At 44.2% G+C, this 19,982-nt stretch overlaps 1 protein-coding gene across 2 annotated transcripts in view; it reads left to right on the forward strand.

The window, feature by feature from the left end:
- Positions 1-13,699: 13,699 nt before the first annotated feature.
- LOC137648907 (transcription initiation factor IIA subunit 1-like) overlaps positions 13,700-19,982 on the forward strand; it is a 57,953-nt gene continuing 51,670 nt past the window's right edge. For both annotated transcript variants that reach the window (XM_068382080.1, XM_068382079.1), the window contains exons 1-3: positions 13,700-13,760; positions 14,056-14,125; positions 15,385-15,621. In XM_068382080.1, coding sequence (XP_068238181.1) covers positions 13,707-13,760; positions 14,056-14,125; positions 15,385-15,621 — 361 coding nt within the window. In that variant the 5' untranslated portion in view covers positions 13,700-13,706. The remainder of the gene's footprint in view (positions 13,761-14,055; positions 14,126-15,384; positions 15,622-19,982) is intronic.

Raw genomic sequence — 19,982 nt, forward strand, 5'->3', positions numbered from 1 at the left:
CGTCCAAGCACTCGAGCATTCACCTCTCTCACCACTCCATCAACATACAAGTTAAACAACCACGGCGACATCACACATCCCTGTCTCAGCCCCACTCTCACCGGAAACCAATCGCTCACTTCATTTCCTATTCTAACACATGCTTTACTACCTTTGTAGAAACTTTTCACTGCTTGCAACAACCTTCCACCAACTCCATATAACCTCATCACATTCACATTGCTTCCCTATCAACTCTATCATATGCTTTCTCCAGATCCATAAATGCAACATACACCTCCTTACCTTTTGCTAAATATTTCTCGCATATCTGCCTAACTGTAAAAATCTGATTCGTACAACCCCTACCTCTTCTAGAACCACCCTGTACTTCCAAGATTGCATTCTCTGTTTTATCCTTAATCCTATTAATCAGTACTCTACCATACACTTTTCCAACTATCACTCAACAAACTAATACCTCTTGAATTACAACACTCATGCACATCTCCCTTACCCTTATATAGTGGTTACAATACATGCACAGACCCAATCTACTGGTACCATTGACAACACAAAACACACATTAAACAATCTCACCAACCATTCAAGTACAGTCACACCCCCTTCCTCAACATCTCAGCTTTCACACCATCCATACCAGTGCTTTTCCTACTCTCGTTTCATCTAGTGCTCTCCTCACTTCCTCTATTGTAATCTCTCTCTCATTCTCATCTCCCATCACTGGCACTCAACACCTGGAACAGCAATTATATCTGCCCTCCCTATCATCCTCAACATTCTCCAAACTTTTCAAAATATTCCGCCCACCTTTCCTTGCCTCCTCTCCTTTTAACAACCTTCCATTTCCATCTTTCACTGTCTCTTCAATTTCTTGCGCCAGCCTTCCTTACTCTCTTCACTTCTTTCCAAAACTTCTTCTTATTCTCTTCATATGACTGACCCAGTCCCTGACCCCACCTCAGGTCAGCTGCCCTCTTTGCCTCACGTACCTTGCGCTTTACTTCCCCCTTTTTCTCTCTATATTTTTCATACTTCTCTATACTATTACTCTGCAGCCATTCTTCAAAAGCCCTCTTTTTCTTTTACTAATAATAGTAACCCCAAAGTGGCTACAGGTGAAGTGGTATTCTGACCTGCTAGATCTTCTCATGGAAATTTCATGAGAACTTCCAGAATGGCCAAACCTGCTGCGTCAACCACGAGTAGAAACTTCCACGAGGCTGTCCACTGCCTGTCTCTTCACAGCTGGAGACTATCCTGCATCTCCTGAAAGAAAGGCATTTCAGGACTAATTGCCGAAACAACTTTGTGGATACTTTGAAGTCGGTCGCAGTTGTCTACCAGACCAAGTGGTCAACTTTCCCTTGTAGGTGGGATATTGCTCCACTCAAAGCTACTGTTCCCCCTAATTGCTGACTTGTTAGTGTTCTTTTCAGTTACTACGATAAAAGACTACCGCTCGGCTTTGAGCAAAGTTTTTAATTTAAAGGGACTTGATTTCTCTTTATGGAAACTATCTGCTCCCATCTGAAGTTTGGACCAGACATGCGATCCTTGGGAACTAAGCCTCCTTCTTAGGTCCCTTAACCCCTTCGCTATGTTATACGTCAAAAACATGCCAGGTGATGCAGAAGTGTCGTACAGATACCTCATTTACAAATGTAAACCATATTGAGATTAAAATTAATTTAATAACTCGTATATCCTATCTTACGAAAGAGTATATGTACTCGGGAAATTTCACTTTCTCCTCTCCTGGTATCAGCCCCACCTCCTACTTTCCTCAGCTAACAAACGAAGTCTGCGATTCTAGCCTTTATTTCTAATTGTGTAAGGGGTATTTTAGTCTGTTTTTCGTTAGTACAGTGGGTACTTCTACATAGGAATTTAATCCGTTCCAGAACCAACTTCGATGTAGAAAATGAAATTTTCCCATAAGAATACATTGAAATAGGATTATCCGTGGTTGAGCCCAAAAACCTATGATAACTTCTTAATAAACTGCTACACATAATTTTCATATGAGAATAATGCACACTAAATTAGATAATAGACATGTAAATAAGAAGAATTAGCAAAAATGTTAAGTAAGAAACGGGTTTTTAGCGTCACTTTATTTTAGAAACTCCAGCGCAGGTGTTGTTAGTCTTGCTACGCAGAGAGGAGATGGATGGGCGGCGAGGAGGTAGAGAGGTTAACTATGATAAACGTACACTACCGTAACTATTCTAACTTACACTAAGTGAACTTTAACATAAGTTAGCTTATTTTTTTTTTTTTTTTTTTACATATTCTTTTTTCTTTTTGATGATTACGTAATTTTAAATATTAAACTTAGCCGGTGAATATATATAGCTGACGTCTCGGACGGCTCGACAGAAACACAAAAACTCGCGAGCGATCGCCATGAAGGTTGCGGGTGTGCCCACCAGCGCCGACTATTGGCCAGATACCGCATATACATGTAAACAGCCTCAGTTCTTCTCTGTCGGTCTTGTCGCAAGTTGATTCCGCTCGCTGTTGACCTGGAGTTTTCGTCATTCTTGGGTGAAGTACTTCTTTTTGGTTTGAGCTTTCGCAGTGACAGGTGTTTTTCTCTTCAATTAAAACTCTTGAACCCTTTTTTGGATAGATTTTATTGTTGATGACTTTGGATTGTTTTTGGATTTTCTTTGACTTTTCAAAATGGCTGACCCCCTCTCCTATCCCTGGACCTAAATTTCGTAAATGTAATGCTAGGGATTGTAACAAACGTCTTCCCAAGGCCTCTCTCGACCCACATACCGTGTGTTCTAATTGCCGGGGTAAAACCTGCAATTAGGAGATCGGTGTGATGAGTGCGTGGTACTTTCGAATTCGACTGGCTAGAGTTTGATAAATATTCTTGTAAGCTTGGGAGAGATAGGGTGGAGGAGAAGCTCCTCTAGGTCGTTGGATTTTTCCTCCTCCTATGCCCCTGAACCTAATCCTTCCCTTGTAGTAGTTGTTCCTGAACCCTCTACTAGCACTCATGAACCATTCATGCGGGTATGTTGCTTGCCATTAAGCTTTGGGCGAGAGAGTTGTCGTTAGCATCGGACCGTATTCAACTCATGGCGGATGTGAATGTGTTAAAGTGTCAGAGTGCCACATTAGAAAATCGTGGGGATAAAGTGATTAGTGCGCAAAGTGTTTTTAGTGTTGCAACCGAGGGTTCGTCTGTTCGTGCTTGTCGTTCACCTAGTCCGAGACCTCTTTCAGGCTCCCCTGCACCAGGGAGAAGTAATGTCGTAGAACTTAAGGGGGACGAGAGGCTTTAACCAACGAACAGACGTTCCCTCTGCGGTATTGGGCGTGTCTCGTCAAGATCGCCCCTACCATAAGACGAGCGAGGCTGTTTTCTCTCGTCATCCAAAGGCTTCTCGCAAAAGAAACCTTCGAGCAAAGTTTCTAGACCCTTAAAGCGGAAGTCAGTCCCTTCAGGACAGGTCCAGCGTCCTGGCTGTAGCCATTGGGACAGCTCTGACCCTTTGCAGTCGTCGGAAGACTGTTCTCCGATTAAGCGTAAGCGTAACACGGGCTCCGAGAGTCTCAGTAAGAGCAATGTTTTGCCGTCACAGACGTTACCATCGTCTCGGCCCGTACCGACTCCCGTTGATCCTAAATGGGTTGTCCTGCAGGATATGCAGAATAAGCTTGCCTCCCTTATGGAGGAGTATACCGTTGAGCAGGTTCACGATGATCCTCGCCGTTACGCTGATCGAGACTCTGGCCGTCAGCCGCCCAAACGAGCCTTTTACTCGTCCTTTTGACGTTACGAAGCGTGATGTCGGTAGTTTGTCACGACAGTCACGTGATTTGGAGCCTCACTCGATGCAGTCCCGTGTTGACTTTCAGCCGCTGCCGCAGTCTCGTGTTGACGTTAGCCGCTGCCGCAGTCTCGTGTTGACGTTCAGGACGTTCGCCAACCAGCTCAGTTGCCTTGTTTTGACGTTGAGCGTCAAGCACCGCAGTCAAGGGTTGTTTTGACAGCTCAGTCTAGGCAGTCAAGGCAGTCTCGACTTGACGTCGAGCGCCATCAGCTCCTGTTGTTGTTGCTGGTCAGTCCTTTCAGCAGCGACATGACGTAGCCTCGACTACTTCTGCTGCTCCTTTGCGTGTGGACTTGCTTGTCAAGCATTGCCACCGCGGCAGGTCTCTCCCTTTCTTGAGACTCATCAATTGTCGGACGAGGTTCCTTCAGATGAGGATGTTGCTGATCCTCGCCTACTGATATTCCTTTGGATGTTTTATCAGACGTAGAAGGAGGCCTAGGCTGCTCAACCTTCGATGGACTTTAGAAAATCATGATGATTTTTAAGGATCTTTTCCCAGACCATTTTGTTACTTCCGCTCCTCGTTCGCCTCCGTCAGAGTTTGCGCTAGGCTTAGCTGCTGCGAAGCCTTCTTTTACTAAGCTAGTGCTCTCGCGCTCTTCTAAGAGGGCTTTACGCTTGCTGGGCGACTGGTTGGTTACCAGGAGGAGTTTGGGGAAGACGGCCTTTGCCTACCCTCCTTTTAAACTAGCTAATAGAGCGAGCGTCTGGTATGACACGGGAGAAGTTCTCGGCTTGGGGAGTCCCTGCCTCTGCCCATGGTGACTTCTCAAGCCTCGTAGACTCTCCCCGTCGCCTGGCCATGAGACGCCTCTAAAGTTTGTTGGTCCGCCTCGGACCTTGACCATCTCCTTAAAGGGGTTTTCAGGGCCTTCGAAGTTTTTAACTTTTTAGATTGGTCTCTAGGAACATTAAGCAGGAAGATCTCGTCTGCCGACCAGGATGTTTCCGTACTTATTATGTCTTGTATGGACAAAGCCATCCGCGATGGCTCCAATGAGCTCGCCGCCACCTTTACGTCTGGAGTCCTGAAGAAGAGGGAAACTCTTTGCTCATTCCTTTCAGCAGGAGTTACTCCCTGTCAGAGGTCGGAGCTTCTCTTTGCCCCCTTGTCAGCTGCCTTGTTTCCTCAACAGCTGATCAAGGACATTGCGGCTTCGCTTGTGCAGAAGGATACACACGACCTGATGGCTACTTCTGCTCGCAAGGGAGCTCCTTCGTCGTCTTATGTCGTGAGGCCCAAGGTCGATACCCCAGCGACTAGATTTATCCCGCCCTTTCGTGGCAGAGCCCCCAGCAGGGGAGGCGCTCGTGCCGAGGGAAAGAGAGGCAAGAGGAGAGGATCCAAGTCCTCCCGTGGAAGAGTCTGACTGCCCACGTCCTCAGACAGCGGTTAGGGGCCAGACTGAACAGCTTCTGGCAGGCCTGGGAGAAGAGGGTTGCAGACCAAGGTCTGTGTTGTTGCTCAAGGAGGGGTACAAAATACCTTTTGTACGCAGACCGCCTCTAGTAACAGTTCCTTTAGACCTCTCTCCAGGTATCGAGAGGAGTCAAGAAGACAAGCTCTACAACAGCAGGTGTCTCTGTTACTAGAGAAGGGAGCGGTGGTGAAAGTCTCGGACCTTCAATCACCGGGGTTTTACAACCGTCTCTTCCTAGTCCCAAAACATACGGGAGGTTGGAGGCCAGTGCTGGACGTCAGTGAGCTCAACATTTTTAGTTATAAAAACCAAAATTTACGATGGAGACCACGAAGTCCGTCTTAGCAGCGGTCAGAAAGGGAGACTGGATGGTCTCTCTCGACCTGCAGGATGCGTACTTCCACATTCCTATTCACCCAGATTCTCAACCGTATCTGAGGTTTGTTTACAGGAATGTTGGTGTACCAGTTTCGAGCACTGTGCTTCGGCCTCAGCCCTGCTCCTCTCTTGTTACGAGGCTCATGAGGAATGTGGCAAAAATTCCTTCATTTATCGGGAATTCGAGCCTCCCTGTACTTAGACGACTGGCTTCTCAGAGCATCGTCCCGGTCATCGCTGTCTGCAGGACCTTCACTGGACGTTGGGTCTGGCAAAGGAGTTGGGACTGTTGGTGAACTTAGAAAAGTCTCAACTGAATCCATCCCAGACTATTCTCTATTTGGGGATGGAGATTCGCAGTCTAGTTTTTCGGGCTTTTCCGTCTGCCACCCGGATAGAGCAAGCCCCTGCTCAAAGTCCGCCTTATGCTGAAAAAAGACCGTTGCTCAGTAAGAAGTTGGATGAGCCTCTTAGGGACTCTGTCATCCCTGGAGCAATTTGTCTCACTAGGGAGACTTCACTCTCGCCCCTCTCCCAGTTCCATCTAGACTCACACTGGAACAAGAGCAAGACTTTGGAAGCTGTGTCAATCCCGGTCTCCGAGCCAGTAAAAGCATGCCTGAACTGGTGGGACAGCAACATAAGTCTGCGAGAGGGTCTGTCCCTGGCAGTCAAGAACCCAAACCACGTGTTGTTCTCAGACGCGTCGATTTGGGTTGGGGAGCGACTCTGGACGGTCGGGAATGTTCGGGTCTTTGGACGTCGGGATCAGAAGAGCATGCACATCAACGGCAAGGAGTTGTTAGCGGTTCACTTGGCCTTGATGAGTTTCGAGAGCATTCTTCGAAACAAAGTGGTAGAAGTCAATTCAGACAAAACCACAGCATTGGCGTACATCTCCAAGCAAGGAGGCACTCACTCCACACACTGTTCGTTATCGCAAGGGACCTCATCTGGTAAAAAAATCGAGGCATCTCCCTGTTGACAAGATTCATCCAGGGGGACTTGAACGTCTTGGCAGGACTGTCTCAGTCGGAGAGGTCAGGTGATCCCCACAGAATGGACCCTCCAAAAGGATGTGTGCAAGAGTCTTTGGGTGACTTGGGTTCAACCCTCCATAGACCTCTTTGCCACCTCGTTGACCAAAAGGCTCCCGACCTATTGCTCTCCAGTCCCAGATCCAGAGGCGACCCACATAGATGCGTTTCTACTGGACTGGTCTCACCTGGACGCGTACGCATTCCCACCGGTCAAGATCATCAACAAGGTACTGCAGAAGTTCGCCTCTCACGAAGGGACAAGGTTGACGTTGGTTGCTCCCCTCTGGCCCGCGAGAGAGTGGTTCACAGAGGTACTTCAATGGGCTGGTCGAGTCCCAAGGAGTCTTCCTTTAAGGATGGATCTCTTACGGCAGCCCCACGTAAGGGATCTTCATCAAAGCCTCCCCGCGCTTCGTCTGACTGCCTTCAGACTATCGAAAGACTCTCAAGAGCTCGAGGTTTTTCGAAGGAGGCAGCCAGAGCGATTGCGAGAGCTAGGAGAGCTTCTACCATCAAGGTATACAGTCGAAGTGGGAAGTCTTTAGAGACTGGTGCAAGTCATCATCCATTTCCTCTTCCAGTACCTCTGTAGCCCAAATTGCAGACTTTCTCTTACATCTGAGAAATGTTCGCTCCCTCTCGGCGCCCACTATTAAGGGCTACAGGAGCATGTTGGCTTCTGTGTTCAGACATAGAGGCTTAGATCTTTCCAATAATAAAGATCTCCAAGATCTCCTTAAGTCCTTCGAGACCTCTAAGGAGCGTCGTATGGCAACTCCTGGATGGAACTTAGACGTGGTCCTAAGGTTCCTAATGTCCGACAGGTTTGAGCCATTACATTCAGCCTCCCTGAAGGATCTCACCCTCAAGACACTTTTCTTAGTGTGCTTGGCTTCGGCCTAAAAGGGTCAGTGAGATCCATGCCTTCAGTAGGAACATCGGCTGTTCTACAGATAAAGCCACATGTTCACTTCAGCTTGGTTTCTTGGCCAAAAATGAACTGCCTTCTCGTCCTTGCCTAAGTCGTTTGATATACCTTGCCTGTCAGAGATCGTAGGCAACGAGCTTGAAAGAGTACTTTGTCCAGTCAGAGCTCTTAAGATTTATTTAGCTTATACAAAATCCTTACGAGGTGGATCTGAGGACTTGTGGTGCTCAGTTAAGAAGCCATCATTACCTATGTTTAAAATGCTCTATCGTATTTATTAGATTTTTAATCCGAGAGGCTCATTCTCATTTGAGTGAAAAAGATCGTTGCTTGCTTAAGGTCAAGACGCACGAAGTAAGAGCTATAGCAACTTCCGTGGCCTTTAAGCAAAACAGATCTCTACGAAGTATTATGGACGCGACCTTTTGGAGGAGCAAGTCGGTGTTCGCTTCATTTTACTTAAAAGACGTCCAGACTCTTTATGAGGACTGCTACACACTGGGTCCATTTGTTGCAGCGAGTGCAGTAGTGGGTGAGGGTTCTACCACTACATTCCCTTAATTCCAATATCCTTTTAATCTTCTCTTGAAATGTTTTCAATCTTGTTTTGGGTTGTACGGAAGGCTAAGAAGCCTTTCGCATCCTTTTTGATTTGGCGGGTGATCAAATGTCATTTCTTGAGAGCGCCCAGATTAAGGGTTTTGATGAGGTCCTGTTGTATGGGTTGTCGCCCTGGATACTTCAGCTCCTGGGAGTCTTTCAGCATCCTGAGAGGTTGGCTGGGCTTCGTGAGGAAAGCGGACTAACAAGGCAGAGTAATCGTCAGAGTCAGCTTCCTTACCAGGTACCTATATTTATTTGGGTTTTGTTATGATATAACTGTTAAAAACTAAGCATATACGCCTATATTGTATTAATACTGGTCTCTACCCACCACCCTGGGTGTGAATCAGCTATTATATATTCACCGGCTAAGTTTAATATTTAAAAATGATATTTTGATTATAAGATAAATTTTTGAATATACTTTCCCGGTGAATATATAAATTATAGGCCCCCCCTTCCTCCCCGATAGAGACCCAGCGGAATGAGAAGAACTGAGGCTGTTTACATGTATATGCGGTATCTGGCCGATAGTCGGCGCTGGTGGGCACACCCGCAACCTTCATGGCGATCGCTCGCAAGTTTTTGTGTTTCTGTCGAGCCGTCCGAGACGTCAGCTATTATATATTCACCGGGTAAGTATATTCAAAAATTTATTTTATAATCAAAATATCATTTTTAATCAATTTCACTCTCTACACTTAAAATTGACTGAATTTCTTTCGCTAAACTTTTCCGTTTTCTTTGTTTCACTTTCTAACGCTTCATTCTTTGCCGTTTTCTTCGAATCACTTACATCCTCTTAATCACAAGTTCGCTTCGCAGTTTTTTTAAAGAAATTATCAATAGATAATTGCTTGGTACGGCTTTTCAGAATGTTTCGAAAGTGAGTTAAGCAAACATCATCGAACTGCGAACTACACGACAAACCTGCAATTTCTTTGGATGGTATTTGTCGATGAAGTCGACTACGTCTTGATATTTTCCTAACACCTCTTTTATATGCGCCGAACCTAACACATGTTCTACCTCCTCGCTCCCTTCCTCGTCATCACTCATGTGCTCAGACATAGCATGAAGTTCCTTGAGCTCATCCGTGGTAAGTTCGTCGTGATGTGGCGACGAGTTCCGTAACGTCATCTGCGTCGACCTCCAGACCCATGGACTTGCCAAGGGAGACGATTTCCTCTACGGCTTCCGCTGCACCCACTACGGGTTCAGGTTCAGGGTCAAAACCTTTGAAATCTCGGGAAGAAACTGCATCAGGCCACAGCTTCTTCCAGGCAGAATTGAGGGTCCGTTGAGTTAATCCCACCCAAGCCTGATCTATGATCTTCAAGCAGTGCACAATGTTGAAGAGGCTCCTCCAAAATTCACGCAAAGTTAAGTTGGTGCTTTGCGTTACATTAAAGCACTGCTTAAATAAGTGCTTGGTGTGCAGCTTCTTAAAATTAGAGATGACTTGCTGGTCCATGGGCTGGAGGATAGAGGTGGTATTCGGTGGAAGATACAGCACCTTTATGAACTTAAATTCATCGAAGATTTCATCTTCAAGGTCGGGGGGGGGGGTGAGCGGGTGCATTGTCAAGGCATAGCAGGCACTTTAAAGGCAATTTCTGTTCATGAAGATACTTCTTCACAGAAGGGCCGAAAACTTGGTTAACCCATTGCACAAAGAATTGCCTAGTGACCCAGGCCTTCGAGTTGGATCGCCAGAAAACATGAAGCTGATCCTTATCGACGTTGTGTGCCTTAAAGGCCCTAGGGTTCTCTGAATGGTAAACCAGTAAGGGCTTGACTTTAAAGTCCCCGCTAGCGTTGGCACATAGGGCAAGAGTCAACCGATCCTTCATTGGCTTATGCCCAGGCAATTTCTTCTCTTCGGCGGTGATGTAGGTTTGACTCGGCATCTTCTTCCAAAACGCCCGGTTTCATCACAATTAAACACTTGCTGCTATACGTAGCCTTCTTCCTGCACGATCTTTTCGAAGTTCTTGACAAAGTCAGCTGCAGCCTTTGTGTCCGCACTAGCAGCCTCTTCGTGGCGAACAACTGAATGAATCCCGGACCATTTCTTAAATTTCTCGAACCAGCCACGAGATGCCTTGAAATCATCTGAGGAAGGCTCGGTTGAACTCTCCCGAACATCACCCCCAGAGCTGTCCTCCTTCAAGTCCGTAAAGATGGCGTGCGCCTTCTCAGATGACGGTCTCGGTTATGGTGTCGCCAATGATCTCTCTCCTTGATCCACACTAGCAGAAGTCGTTCCATCTCTTCTATGATAGGGCTACGGCGTTTTGAAATTATAGTGATCCCCTTAGAAGGTTTTACTGCTTTAATAGCTTCCTTCTGTTTAAGGATTGTAGAGATCGTCGACATATTACGGCCATACTGTTTAGCAAGTTCACTCACGCGGACGCCACGCTCATGTTTTTCAATAATTTCCTGCTTAACGTTTAAAGAAAGCATTTCCTTCTTCCTTTTCTCACCACTACCACTGGCAAAACTAAGCCTTTTAGGACCCATACTTTATGTAAATTACCGTTAATGGATGCACGTAAAAAATCACGATGAAAACAGAGTTAGTAGCAGAACGCACAGAGCACAACCGCAAGAAGCCGACGAGCACAGAGGACTGACCCAAGCCGCACTAATTGAGGGTCCCTCCGAGGTCGAAGTGCTGCCTTCTATCGGCGGAAATAAAGAACACTAAAGGCGCTATGAGCACCGACTACGCGTACGAGTACAGTGAACCCTCGTTTATCGTGGTTGATAGGTTCCAGACCCGACCGCGATTGGTGAAAATCCGCGAAGTAGTGACACCATATTTACCTATTTATTTAACATGTATATTCAGACTTTTAAAACCTTCCCTTGTACGTAGTACTGTTAACAAACTACCCTTTAATGTACAGAACACTTAATGCATGTACTACAGTACCCTAAACTAAAACAGGCACAAATATCAAAGGCGATTTAATATCATGCGTTTCCTAAACACGTCAAAAGCACGATAAAAAATGGCAACCAATGTTTTGTTTACGTTTATCTCTGATCATAATGAAGAAACAAACGCATTTACACATCTGTGTATAGGTTAGTTTTTGCATCGATTATATTGATTATTCAGTACAGTATGTTGATTTTGTTATTACCAATGTTTTACTTAATTTTTCTTAGGACTTCCAAATGAAATGTTTTTCTTTATGACGCACCCTGAAACGACGGCGTCATAAAGTACGCTCAGTAAACAAACGAAGGCATTTAACGCGCATGATGAAAGTGATAAATAATGATATTACAGTAAAAGCTTTTATAAAATATGTTATTACAAATATTATTTACCGTATCTATATAAAATCATACCTACGTAGCAAAGCAGGAAAACAATTTACGAGAGAGAGAGAGAGAGAGAGATAGAGATGTTTTACGTACGTAAATGTAAATTTTAAACCAAAAAAATAGCCCCATTTCATATAAAATAGGTTATTACAAATATTTTACTTTATCATATTACAGTAGTCTGTATAATACTGTAAAGTTCAGTACAGTATGTTGTTGTTATAGTCGTGGTGATGAAATTCTCACGAAACAAAAACATGGCATTCAATTACAACAGCTGATTCTCTCTCTCTCTCTCTCTCTCTCTCTCTCTCTCTCTCTCTCTCTCTCTCTCTCTCTCTCTCTCTCTCTCTCTCTCTCTTCGTGTTATACAATACTTACATATAGATGAAGAAACTAGAATTAGTTTCTCTCTCTCTCTCTCTCTCTCTCTCTCTCTCTCTCTCTCTCTCTCTCTCTCTCTCTCTCTCTCTCTCTCTCTCTTCGTGTTATACAATACTTACATATAGATGAAGAAACTAAAATTAGTTTTCTTAGTGTCAATTAAATACGAAACGAAAAAATTATGCCGAGTTTACATCCATTTCAATCGTTGCTAAAAATACGGCATCCGATTTCATCAGCAAACCACTATTTTTTGGGAAACATCATTTTATTTTAGAAAATTGCTACTCAAGTTAATTACACATTAAGAAAGCGTGTACTTTTGTTTTTAAATTTCGGGTGTGTTTTAAAAATCGAGAGTATTGTTGACTTCTTTTTGTTTTACTTTTGGCTGTGATTAGATCAGCTGACGTCTAGCTGCCGCTCTTGAGAGTGTACGAATACACTAACAAAGTATCGTTTATACCATTTCTTAACTTATTCAAACCGTCCACAGTATACAGTTGATATTACATAATCACCAATGTGTTATAACCTATAAAATTTTTTTGTTTATTACATTTAAATCAACACACACACACACACACACTCTCTCTCTCTCTCTACCTCTCTCTCTCTCTCTCTCTCTCTCTCTCTCTCTCTCTCTCTCTCTCTCTCCTCTCTCTCTCTCTCTCTCTCTCTCTCTCTCTCTCTCTCTAACAAATGATATCTTTGTTGCTCCTCAAAGTTTCATTTGTATTGAAAATCAATCATGATTCAATTTTCCTTACTTTCTCCAATCTCGTACCATCGGTCACATCGCGGTATTTTCGAAATTTCCGGAAAATCCGCGATATATGTATATACATGCGTTATGAAAAAAAATCCGCGAAGTGGTGAATCCGCGATGGTCGAACCGCGAAGTAGCGAGGGTTCACTGTATTGTTTACTTCGGGTGTCAAAAAAAACATTCGGGTGTAGAGTAGGAACGTGTTCGAATTGTACTTCGCGTGTAGAAAAATTCGGATACAACCATACAACCGGTACGACGAAAATTGCTTACTTCGTGTGTCGAAATAAAATTCGGGTGTAGAGTAAAAAATTTGCTCGAATTTTACTTCGGATGTTGGAAAATTCGGATGTAGATACGTTCGTGTGTAGAGGTTCCACTGTATATAACATTACCCCACACTAGACAATGGCGATGTAATGTAGCTCTTCAAACACGAGGCGTTCTCCGCCTCTGTCCAAAACGTATTACCTGTAATGCAAGTTGTTGTTAACAGTAGTTTTCCAGCTTATGGTAAGGAAAACTTTGAGGGATATATAGACATGCTCTATTAATGTCACAGTAATGACATCTTTAAATGCGATGTTCTCATGGGCAATCTTTATAAAGATTTAATTTTCTTTTCCTTTCTACTGAAAGCTAGGGCTTGAAGCACAGGTATATGAATATTTGTTAAGTATTATGATAATTAATTGTGTGTATTTCCCAATCTGTAAGCTGAATTGGGTTCCTCCATAGAGTCTTCTATTCCTAAAATATTGAGGCTTTAAAAGATCTCCCCCACTCTGTCCTCCTCACTGAACCTCAGTATGTATTAAAGAAAGGGACCTGAGAGGGAATGGAATAAAAGTCAATGAAAGGAACCAAAGAGATGCCTTTCAGTTTATTTCACCTCAAGGCAATGTAGTATGTAGATAGAAACTAGAAAATGCAGTTATCTTCCTATGTTTTAGTAATTAGTGGCTTTATCTTACAGGCAAGGTTATGGTTGAACAAGAACAACTCGCTGCATTCCTTAGATTAGGCCGTGCTCTCCAGGTGAGTTTTTTTTATTCTATTATTAATTCCATTACAGTACCTTACCATTATGTTTTTCTACAATTCAACTTGGGTTGATTTTTTTTATCATTGGAATAAGTTTAGGATTTTCTGTTGTGTGGAGTTTCATAAACCATTCCTCTATTGTTTTTTTGTGACAAGCCAACATTAGTGCTTGTATTAATTGAATAGAATAATGCTTCATTACTTTTCACAACTTTTGTCACTTGAGAAGGTATATCTGGGCCTTAGTTCTCACCCTTTCCAACTATAGGATTTTATTTTTTCTTTGCAGGTGAGAGGTATCTTAGATATTGCAGCACAATGTGAGGAAGCTGGTCTCACAACAGCTGAGGAAACAAAATGTGAGTTTCAATTGCATATGACATTTTTTGAGTGTTTTTGAAATATGTTCATAGTTTGTGTTTCCAGATGCTGGTAATATTTTTCGTTTATTAAGGTTTATGTAACATGGTATTATGTAGTTGTTTTTTTTGCTAAGTTTAGGAAATAAAGAATATGGAAGTGTAACTGATAGTATGGAATTATTAGCTTATTTGTGGCAAAGTCTAATAGTCCCTTTGTGTCAATGGGCGTAGGAGCAGGTGGTAATGATTTGTGTTTTAGTGACCATATCTGTAACTCACGTGGCAACTTATAAATGAGTATCTTTTAAAAAGTTTAAAAAATAAACATATCTACTAAAGAATGACAAAAATACACTTACGAGTAAATACAGTACAGTATTTAAAAAATGCTTAACATCGTTGTGTGATAACTTTAGATGGAGAGGAATGTTGATGCTCATAAGCACTTCGGTATGAGATTTTCTATTATTATGCGATCAAGGTTTGCCCTTTTTTTTTAAATGTGTTGCAGTGGTACCTCGGTATACGATTTTAATTCGTTCTTGTGTTGAGCTCACAACCTAAAATGCCTGTATCCTAAAATTATTATTCCTATCAGAAAGTAAATTCACTTTTGTTAAAGAAAATTCTAATAGTAATTATTAAACTAACCCCTTACAGTGGAAATGAATGCTTATTAATTTCATGTTCTTATTGTTAAAGTTATAGCCCCTAACGTTAGATATAAATACAAATTAATAATTCACAATAAAGAAGAAATGTTTGCTAACTAGCACTTAACTTTTGAGAAGAATTGTCAAATGTGCAGGAGACGAGAGAGGATGCGGAGGGGGTTACTGCTTGGAGGGAGAATCTGGTAAAATATCGGGAGTTCTCTCTCGAACGATTTCACTATCATTAACAGACTGTAATTTTCTTCTCTGGACACTTCGTTGCCTTTTTTTTACGTGCTTGCGTTCAACTTTTGCGTAGGGACCTATCTAGGGAGGTGGTTGTTCATTAATGCGGAACAAAATAGGTAAAATTCACACGAACAAAGCATGGGTGGTGTAGGACTTGTCAACAAAAAATGTCCATACTAAGAAAAATTATGCTCACAGACCATTGCAATGCTCCATAATTTGTATGCTCGTATCCCAATTTGCCCATATATAAAGTTTCCTGAGTTACTGCTCCATTACCAGCAAATATGACCTATTATCCCAGCTTTCAGTTAAAATCCCAATGACTTCTAAGTTTCCATTTTTTATTTCCAGTCTCGAAAAGTACTGTTAGTGACAAGGCCTTGTACATTTCAGCCAATGCCCAGTACAGCACTACAGTACAGCAGCCACCAAAAACAGCCCCACAGACGCCGGCTGCCAAAGCGGTACAGCAGAGTGGAGCCACTGCTGCCGAAACAAAGAAATATGCTTTCCTATTAGACAAAGGCTCTACGAATCAAACCAAAAAACCTGGTCCACAGTTTCGAAAAGTGATGCCCAACATAATAGGTGAGGTAGCTGAGTCTCTGAATGTTGAATTGTCATTTCCTCAACTGCAGTAATTTGTTTCGTCCGCAGATATTACCAGAAATGTCCCATGGGAACGCTGGTTGTAACAGAATACTTCACCTGGTGTGCTGTAAACATCACTGAAGTTGGCGATGTCCCTTCGACTGTCGTCTACACTCATCATTCTTTTTTTCCTGCAGTCTTTCCATCTACTATCCCTCCTTTTTTGGTTTATATATATATATCTTCAAGTTTCATCTCTATATCTGTACATACATACATATACCAAGGCACTTCGCCCCAATTTTGGGGGGTAGCCGACATCAACAAATGAAACAAAACAAACAAGGGGACCTCTACTCTCTACGTTCCTCCCAGCCTAACAAGGGATTCAACCGTGTTCAGCTGGTACTGCAAGGGTGCCACAGCCCACCCTCCCACATTATCCACCACAGATGAAGCTTCATAATGCTGAATCCCTTACTACTGCTACCTCCGCGGTCATCTAAGGCACCGGAGGAAGCAGCAGGGCCTACCGGAACTGCGTCACAATCGCTCGCCATTCATTCCTATTTCTAGCACGCTCTCTTGCCTCTATCATGCCTATCCTCCTATCACCCAGAGCTTCCTTCACTCCATCCATCCACCCAAACCTTGGCCTTCCTCTTGTACTTCTCCTATCTATATCTGGAACTTATTTAATTAATTTCTGATGTTTTTAATGCCCAACCCCTCTTAACTCTTCCACTTTCTTGATTTGATACTGAATAAGTCAGTGGTTCCAGTATCAATTTGTCAGACCAAAATAGGGGCCCTAAACAAGAAAGTGGCTCCTTGATTTAACCTTTCTAGATGCCTGTGGCTTGACAGATTGTTTATTTAAACTGCTTCTTAGTGACCTGTTTGGTATAATTTCCAGTTAATGATTTCATTTTCACTGGATTAGATGGGTAGATAGAAATAAGCATGAGGAGCCACTGAAATTCTTGTGGAAACTTTCTTCTTCTTCTTGTGCATTCAATATGTAAAGTACAGTACAGTATGTTGGGTATATTCAGTTTTAAATATTAAACTTAGCCGGTGAATATATAATAGCTGACGTCTCGGACGGCTCGACAGAAAAACACAAAAACTCGCGAGCGATCGCCATGAAGGTTGCGGGTGTGCCCACCAGCGCCAACTATCGGCCAGATACCGCATATACATGTAAACAGCTCCAGTTCTTCTCTGTCGGTCTTGTCGACAAGTTGATTCCATTACTCGCTGTTGACCTGGAGTTTTTCGTCATTCTTGGTGAAGTACTTCTTTTTGGTTTTGAGCTTTCGCAGTGCATGTGTTTTTATCTTCAATTAAAACTTGAACTCTTTTTTGGATAGATTTTATTGTTGATGACTTTGGATTGTTTTTGGATTTTCTTTGACTTTTCAAAATGGCTGACCCTTCTCCAATTCCTCAATTTCGTAAATGTAATGCTAGGGATTGTAACAAACGTCTTCCAAAGGCCTCTCTCGACCCACATACCGTGTGTTCTAATTGCCGGGGTAAAACCTGTCAATTAGGAGATCGGTGTGATGAGTGCGTGGTACTTTCGGAATTCGACTGGCTAGAGTTTGATAAGTATTCTCGTAAGCTAGAGAGAGATAGGGTGAGGAGAAGTTCCTCTAGATCATTAGAATTTTCCTCCTCCCATGCCCCTGAACCTAATCCTTCCCCAGTAGTAGTTGTTCCTGAACCCTCTACTAGCACTCATGAACCATCAATGCGGGATATGTTGCGTGCCATTCAAGCGTTGGGCGAGAGAGTTGAATCTTTGGCTACGGACCGTAATCAACTCATGGCCGATGTAAAAGTGTTAAAGTGTCAGAGTGCCACATTAGAAAATCCTGGGGATAAAGTGATTAGTGCGCAAAGTGTTATCAGTGTTGCGACCGAGGGTTCGTCTGTTCGTGCTTGTCGTTCGCCTAGTCCGAGACCTCTTGCAAGCTCCCATGCACCAGGGAGAAGTAATGTCGTAGGACTTATGGGGACGAGAGGCTTTAACCAACGAACAGACGTTCCCTCTATGGTTTCGGGCGTGTCTCGTCAAGACCGCCCCTACCATAAGACGAGCGAGGCGGTTTTCTCCTCGTCATCCGAAGGCTTCTCGCGTAAGAAACCGTGGAGCAAGGTTTCGAGACCCAAACGAGCCTTTGCTCGTCCTGTTGACGTCGACGTTACAAAGTCGCGTCAGTCACGTGACTTAGAGCCTCACTCGATGCAGTCCCGTGTTGACTTTCAGCCGCTTGTGGACGTTCAGCCGCTGCCGCATGCTTGTGTTGACGTTCAGGACGTTCGCCAACCAGCTAAGTTGACTTGTTTTGACGTGGAGCGTCAAGCACCGCAGTCAAGAGTTGTTTTAACTGCTCAATCTAGGCAGTCAAGGCAGTCTCAAGTTGACGTCGAGCGTCCTCCCGCTCCTGTTGTTGTTGCTAGTCAGTCCGTTAAGCAGTTACATGACGTATCGTCCTGGACTGCTACTGATGCTCCTTTGCGTGTGGACTCTGCTTGTCAAGCATTGCTACCAAGGCAGGTCTCTCCCTTGCTTGAGACTCATCAGTTGTCGGACGAGGTTCCTTCAGATGAGAACGTTGCTGATCCTCCTCCTAATGATAATCCTTTGGACGTTTTATCTGATGTAGAAGAACCTAAGGCTGTACAACCTTCGATGGATTTCAAGAAAATCATGATGATTTTCAAGGATCTTTTCCCAGATCATTTTGTTACTGTTGCTCCTTGTTCGCCTCCGTCTGAGTTTGCGCTAGGCTTAGCTGCTACCAAGCCTGCCTTTACTAAGCTAGTGCTTTCTCGCTCTTCTAAGAGGGCTTTACGTCTTCTAGGCGACTGGTTGGTTACCAGGAGGAGTTTGGGGAAGACGGCCTTCGCCTTCCCACCTTTTAAGCTAGCTTCTAGATCGAGCGTCTGGTATGACACGGGAGAAGTTCTCGGCTTGGGAGTCCTTGCCTCTGCCCAGGGTGACTTCTCAAGCCTCGTAGACTCTCCCCGTCGCCTGGCCATGAGACGCTCGAAAATTTGTTGGTCCTCCTCGGACCTTGACCATCTCCTTAAAGGTGTATACAGGGCCTTTGAAGTTTTTAACTTTCTAGATTGGTCTCTAGGAGCATTAAGTAGGAAGATCTCGTCTGCTGACCAAGATGTATCCTTACTTATTATGTCTTGTATGGACAAAGCCATCAGCGATGGCTCCAATGAGCTCGCCTCCACCTTTACGTCGGGAGTCTTGAAGAAGAGAGAAACCCTTTGCTCTTTCCTTTCAGCAGGAGTTACTCCCTGTCAAAGATCGGAACTGCTCTTTGCTCCCTTATCAGCTGGCTTGTTTCCACAACAGCTGATTAAGGATATTGCGGCTTCGCTTGTGCAGTAGGACACACATGACCTGATGGCTTCTTCTGCTCGCAAGGGAGCTCCTTCTTCATCCTTTGTTGTGAGACCCAGAATCGAGACTCCTGCGTCTAGGTTTATCCCGCCCTTTCGTGGCAGAGCTCCCAGCAGGGGAGGCTCTCGTGCCGAGGGAAAGAGAGGTAAGAGGAGAGGAGCCAAGTCCTCCCGTGGCAGAGTCTGACTGTCCACGTCCTCAGACAGCGGTAGGGGCCAGACTGAACAACTTCTGGCAGGCCTGGGAGAAGAGGGGTGCAGACCAAGAGTCTGTTCTGTTGCTCAAGGAGGGGTACAAAATACCCTTTGTACGCAGATCTCCTCTAGTAACAGTTCCCATAGACCTCTCTCCCAGGTATCGAGAGGAGTCAAAGAGACAAGCTCTACATCACGAAGTGTGTCTGTTGCTAGAGAAGGGAGCGGTGGTGAAAGTCTCGGACCTTCAATCACCGGGGTTTTACAACCGTCTCTTCCTAGTCCCAAAGCATACAGGAGGTTGGAGGCCAGTGCTAGACGTCAGTGCGCTCGACGTTTTTGTTACGAAAACAAAATTTACGATGGAGACCACGAAGTCCGTCTTAGCAGCGGTCAGAGAGGGAGACTGAATGGTCTCTCTCGAACTGCGAGATGCGTACTTCCACATTCCTATACACCCGGATTCCCAACCGTTTCTGAGGTTTGTTTACAGGAATGTGGTGTACCAGTTTCGAGCACTGTGCTTCGGCCTCAGTCCTGCTCCTTTCGTGTTTACGAGGCTCATGAGGAATGTGGCAAAATTCCTTCATCTATCGGGAATTCGAGCCTCCCTGTACTTGGACGACTGGCTTCTCAGAGCATCGTCCAGTCATCGCTGTCTGCAGGATCTACACTGGATGTTGGGTCTGGCAAAGGAGTTGGGACTTTTGGTCAACTTAGAAAAGTCCCAACTG

Source organism: Palaemon carinicauda, chromosome 10 (assembly GCF_036898095.1).
Source record: "Palaemon carinicauda isolate YSFRI2023 chromosome 10, ASM3689809v2, whole genome shotgun sequence".
Taxonomy (NCBI): Eukaryota; Metazoa; Arthropoda; class Malacostraca; order Decapoda; family Palaemonidae; genus Palaemon; species Palaemon carinicauda.